Below are 5,961 nucleotides of genomic sequence, written 5' to 3' on the forward strand. Positions count from 1 at the left end.
AACCTCGGATTAGCCCTTGTGCTTGACCAGGACCATCTTATAACCCGACCCTTTGATCTCCACGTAGGCCGGATTCTTGACCTCCATGTAGGCCAGCCTCTTGACCACTATGTAGGCCTGTTTTTTTACCACCACGTGAGCTTGACTTCTGACCGCCACACGAACTTGACTTCTGACCATCCCAAGGGTTTGACTCCCGACCACGTCATCTCCTTGACTCCACGATCATGCACTGTATCATCGACTTTAATAAAAAAAATCTAAAAAATTAATCATCTGATTTATTCAAAGTTTCAACTTCGGCACAGAGTACTCGATTCAACTGATAAAAAAATCAATCACTGAAATATGACCTACTTAGTTAGTAAAATGGCCATAAATAAAAATTTAAATGGCCGAAGGAAATCTCTCTCGGGGATCAAACCTTTCTTAAGTTTTGAGAAAATTACTACACAAGTTCCCAAATTGTATACCATAACCCAGATAAACACGAATTATATACATGCTCTTTTAGTTCTTATGATTATATACATGTTCTCAAACATCAATTTAACCAAATATATTAAGAACAGTGATTTTTTGAACACGAATTAATTTTTCAGACATATTTGTATTAAAAAATATTATTGCTCTCGATATATTTGATCAAATTAATGTATTATAATATTTTTATAATCAGGAGAACTAGATGAATACATAAAAACTGATTTCATATCATTTTGAAAATCTCTTGATCCATCAACTAATTTTTATCGAAATCAGTTAATAAATGATACACATAGAAAGAAATCAATTAGACTGATAAAGTCGATTGATTTTTTTCAGGTGAATTGATTTGAGGAAGTGGGTACTTAATTTTATAATTTTGAAACGTGATTTGATATTGCTCACTATTGAATTGGCCAACAAATGACATCAGGTCTAACATAGTCAATTGCGGTTCCGGTTCCTGCGGAAGTGGGTACTTAATTTTATAATTTTGAAACGTGATTTGATATTACTCGCTATTGAATTGGCCAACAAATGACTAGCTTAATTAATCGTCATCAGGTCTAACGTAGTCAATTGCACGATCCAAACTCCACCACCAGATGAACAACTAATATTTACGATGCAAATTAATATAAAAAATATTTGTTTAGTTAAACAGATGATAAGGATTTGCAGAGTGCATCCGATTAAACTTGTCGCCAGAACAAATTAAGCACGGTCCAATCCACCTCACGCCATTTCGCAGTCGGCGCTTTTCGCCGCAAAGTACTCCAACCCGTGTACCGACTTATCGTAGGTCTCGCCGTCCGCCCACACCGCGTACGCGTCCTCCCCGTGGATGGCGTCGTCGCCCACCAGCATCTTCTCCTCGGTCAGCCGCAGCGGCACCAACAGCCTGATCAGCAGGCAGATGACGCTGGTGACCACCACGTTGACGGCTAGGACAAAGGCGATGCCGGCGAGCTGCATGCCGACCTGGCGGAACCCGGCGGAGGCACGGCCGTCCTTGATGGCGTACGCGAGGCTGACGTACCTGGGGTCGTCTCCGAAGAAGAGGCGGTTGAGGCGCGGCTCGGACAGCACGCCGGTGAGGATGCCGCCGAGGCTTCCGGCGACTCCGTGGGTGTGGAAGACGGCGAGGGTGTCGTCGATCGTTCTGAGGAAGGGGGTGCGCTTGTGGAGGATCATCATGGTGAACCATGGGATGCTACCGGAGAGCAGACCCATTAGGATGGCCGCCCAAGGTTGAACCAGTCCTATTCACCAATTCACTCACCATTAATTGACTAATAAGAGAAATGTGTGCTTGAAAACAGAGAAGGATGTGACAGTTACCGGCGGCAGGGGTGATGCAGACGAGCCCGGTGATCATGCCTTGGACAGCGCCGATGACGGAGGGCTTGGTGAACACGAACATGTCGAGGCAGAGCCACATGAGCAGACTGGTCGCCGTGCAGAGATGCGTGTTCAAAATGGCGATCGAGGCGTCGATGTTGGCCGAGTACGGCGCGCCGCCGTTGAACCCTGTCCAACCCATCCAAAGCAATCCGGCGCCGGCGAGGGTCAACAGAATGTTATTGGGCGGAAACCTCTCCTTGTCCTTGCCAATTCTCGGCCCGACCTAAATGCATTCATCGATCAATCAAATAACTAACTAATCAATTATATGAAATCATGAATTCAGATATGTACCCAGTAGGCGGCGGTGAGTCCTGCTACGCCGGACGAGAGGTGGATGACGTAACCGCCGGCGAAATCCATGACGCCGGCCTTGAAGAGGAAGCCATTTGGGCTCCAAAGACTGAAAGCGCCGACGGTGTAGGAGAAGGTGAGCCAGAGTGGCACGAAGAGCATCCATGCCTTAAAATTCATCCGGCCGAGCAACGAGCCGGCGATCAGGATGGGGGTGATGGCCGCAAACACGAACTGGAAGAAGACGAGCGTGGCGGCCGGGTACATCCCAGCAAAACCCGGAGCTAGGAGCTGTGCCTGATCCAGCGCAACCGCGCTGGGGCGGCCCCAGAAGGGCAACATCTCCTCCCCGAAGGCCATGCTGAAGCCCCACAGGCACCAACACACGAGCACCGCCGAAAAGGCATAGAGCGCCATGAAGGCCGAGTTCACCGCCCACTTCTTCTTCACGATGCTACCGTAGAGGATCACCAACCCCGGCACCGACTGCAACCCCACCATCGCCGCCGCCGTCAGCTGCCATGAGTTGTCCCCTTTGTTCAGCCACTCCGGCGAAGCCTCGCTAATCGTCAAACTCGACGGCAAAGACATGATCAACTCGTCCAAAACCTCGCTATGTGTTCTTTTCTTCTGATGGATTCGATTTCTCTTGAGGAGGATGAATTTAAATAGAAACGGCTTGCTCTGATGCGGTAAAGCCAGTGCATCGTTCGTTGGAACGAAGGGTTGAAGTTTTAGGGGAAGGAGGTTAAGGGGTTCAAAAATAGAAAATTGAATATTTTAATAGAATATTGGAAGCGGATTCTGACCAAAAAAAAACACAGAATCATGCTCTGGAATTTCTAACAAAGTTTAGGTTAAATCAATTAATTTGGTAAAAAAAAAAAACCTTTTGATGATTTTAAATATTAAGATGCACTTTTACTTTTAAAGAGATTCTGAAATATCTAAAGTACTAACGTATTAGGCCTCCTTATCAGGAAATCATTTAATTCTTACGTCTTCAATGGGAATGCGTTAATGGATTAAGAATTTTGGTTGTTTACAGGTATGAAAAAGCTGTAAAAATGCTTCAAACGGTAATTAAATCGAGGCATATTTGTGCCGTAATTTGGATTCTTAAATATAACATTCCAAATTGAGATTTTTTTTTCCACCAAAAATCGTTTACACGGGGCCCCACCAGATCGGTTAGATATCAAGATGGATGGTAAAAGTCAAGAGGATCCGTGCCGGTTGAAGATATTGACCATTACGATCTATACCTAGGCTCCTAATTTTAATGGGACCATTATTTTTATTCATTTTTAAAAGAAAATGTCCACTTTTAATCCTAAATTATTTTAATTTTATTTATTTCAGATTGTTTTGTAATTATTATTTTAATTATGTGCTATTTTTTTAAGTCCTAATCAACTCATTTGATCTTTCAAAAATGTATACCCTGATCTCATTTTTTTTCCTTTTTCATCAATTTTTTACACCCTTTTTTTTCCTTTTAGTGATTCTGTATCTGTCCACTTGCTCATTGGTTTTACTCTAAAAAAACGACTTTTCTTCTCTGATTGATACGAGGGAACTCAATATTTCATCCCATATCTTTATATAACTTTCTCTTCTCTCCTCTCACATAGGGTCCGTGAAATTTTTGATACATAGGATCTATGAAATTTTTGATGTATTTTTAAAATTAAATTCAGAAATACATTTGGGATTGAAATTTGTACTAGTTGATTGTTATCAGAGACCAATCGATTGATGATATCATTCATCAAATACAGAATGATATTGTGAGTCTATTTCGATAAGACAGTCAACTAGAGACTATGATAGTTGATTGATATAGTCTGAAATTATTTTCAGTAATAGGAAATTACCAAAAGGATGATATACATATATGTAATCTTATGGGGGATTAATATATGATAATTTGATCATTAAAAGTTAAAGAGTCTAATAATTAGGATATTGTTACAACTTTTTTTTTATGTAAATTAGGTTTAAGTGGGAAACCTAAATACCTTTGTAAAAAATTCTAACTCAAGGGGAGCTTAGGATTAGGTTCCATGATATATGCATGAGTAAATTACATATTTATTTGCATGTTATTGCATTATATGTTTCCCTAACTTAAACAGATTGTCAAACATAAAAAAAGCAGAGATTATTGGAGTAATAAATGTGACCCTAGGTTTTGATGTTTGAACAAAAATTTAAGTCAGGTTATTCACAAAAAATTAAAATTAATTTAAGCAGTAATAAATTCATTTATACATAAAGACACATTTTCTTTAAAAATTACTTTAAAATAGTTTTTAAACTCAAAAAAATCATGAAAATTTTTCTAAGCATGTGATAGAGCAGTATTTTATAAAACAATAAATTTTTAAAAATTCAATCTTTAAGAATTTTTAATATTAAAAATTAGTATTTAGATAAATAATTCATAGAAAATTCAATAATGGTAAAAAAAAATTAAAAAATATTTCTTTGGATATAGAATATGATAAATTTTGACATAAAAATAAAGTTTATAAAAAGTAACATTGAAAAAAAAATTAAAATGAAGATTATATTTTCTATTAAAAAATTCATAAGAATTAATACAACAGTAAAAAAATATTAATTTTTTTTACAGTTAAGAAATGAAATCCTATTTTTTTGAAAAAGTTAATATATAATTAATTTCAAATAGAAATTATACGGAAAAAATTATTTAAATAATTCTAAGCAAACAATAAAAATTAAATCAATTTAAAAGTACGATATGTATACAAATTTAATTCAAACATGATTTTGTAACTCAATATAGGTTCCTTTCTATCGGATTAATTAGAAATTTTTTTAGAACATATTTTAGTGATAATTTTCTAATTTGACCCTTATGATATCTAAAATATCAATTTAGTTCATTATAATTTCTAACTTATTGAACATGTGAGTATGTAAAATTCTTCAAATTTTTTATTTCTACTTTCAATTTTTTTTTTCAATTTTTATCTTGTCAAAATCTTCTAATTGACAAAATGTTGCTAAGATTAATTTTAATTTCTCATTTTCCTTTTTAAATTTTCCATTTTTAATTTCTAATTTATAAGAATTTTTCAACAACATTTTTATAAATTTAAATAACTTATCAAGAGGTAGAGATCGTACTCGACTTAGCTTGTTGATCTCATTATATGATGCTCCTCCTATAGAGCTGCTTTTTTATGATGTTGCTTCTCCTTTTGTACTTTGTCTAGGTCGGCTTCTTCTCCTTCTCCTTGTTCTTTAATTTTTGATAGTTATCTTTGACGTGCTCTTCTTCAATGTATTCTTACCTTTCTTCTCCTTTTCTTGGCTTACACTTGATTGAAATTATTAGCTTTAAATTTTTTTTGAACTTCCTTACCAGAAATGTCGTTTCATCATCGTCAAGGGATGTCTTGGAATCTGGTTCATCTATTTTTACCTTTAAGTCAATGTTGTGCTTTGACTCCTTTAGATCTGCATATCTTGACTCATGAATTTCAAAAGTAAAGACCAATTCTTCTAAATTGCTTACCTCTAAGTCCTTAGAGATGAAATATGCATCTACTAAGATTGCCCATTCAAGAGTTCTAGAAAAAGTGTTAAGTGTGTACCTTAGCGAATCTCGGTTGGTTATCTTTTCTCAGAGATTAGTGAGTCTGGTGATGAGTTCTTTGATTCTCGAGTTGAGGTGTGAGATGGCTTCACCTTCTTCTAACTGGAGGTTGTTGATCTGGTTCTAGAGCAGGTCTCATTTCACGAGTT

At 37.1% G+C, this 5,961-nt stretch overlaps 1 protein-coding gene across 1 annotated transcript; it reads right to left on the minus strand.

The window, feature by feature from the left end:
- Positions 1-1,092: 1,092 nt before the first annotated feature.
- On the minus strand, positions 1,093-2,928 carry LOC122010896 (ammonium transporter 2 member 5-like). The gene is made up of 3 exons (XM_042567366.1): positions 2,185-2,928; positions 1,828-2,113; positions 1,093-1,748 (listed from the first exon to the last, which is right to left on the minus strand). Exons 1-3 carry the CDS (start codon positions 2,773-2,775, stop codon positions 1,222-1,224), a joined length of 1,404 nt encoding a protein of 467 aa, XP_042423300.1. The 5' UTR covers positions 2,776-2,928; the 3' UTR covers positions 1,093-1,221.
- Between the last annotated feature and the right edge of the window lie 3,033 nt (positions 2,929-5,961).

The sequence above is a fragment of the Zingiber officinale genome, chromosome 1A (assembly GCF_018446385.1).
Source record: "Zingiber officinale cultivar Zhangliang chromosome 1A, Zo_v1.1, whole genome shotgun sequence".
Classification (NCBI taxonomy): domain Eukaryota; kingdom Viridiplantae; phylum Streptophyta; class Magnoliopsida; order Zingiberales; family Zingiberaceae; genus Zingiber; species Zingiber officinale.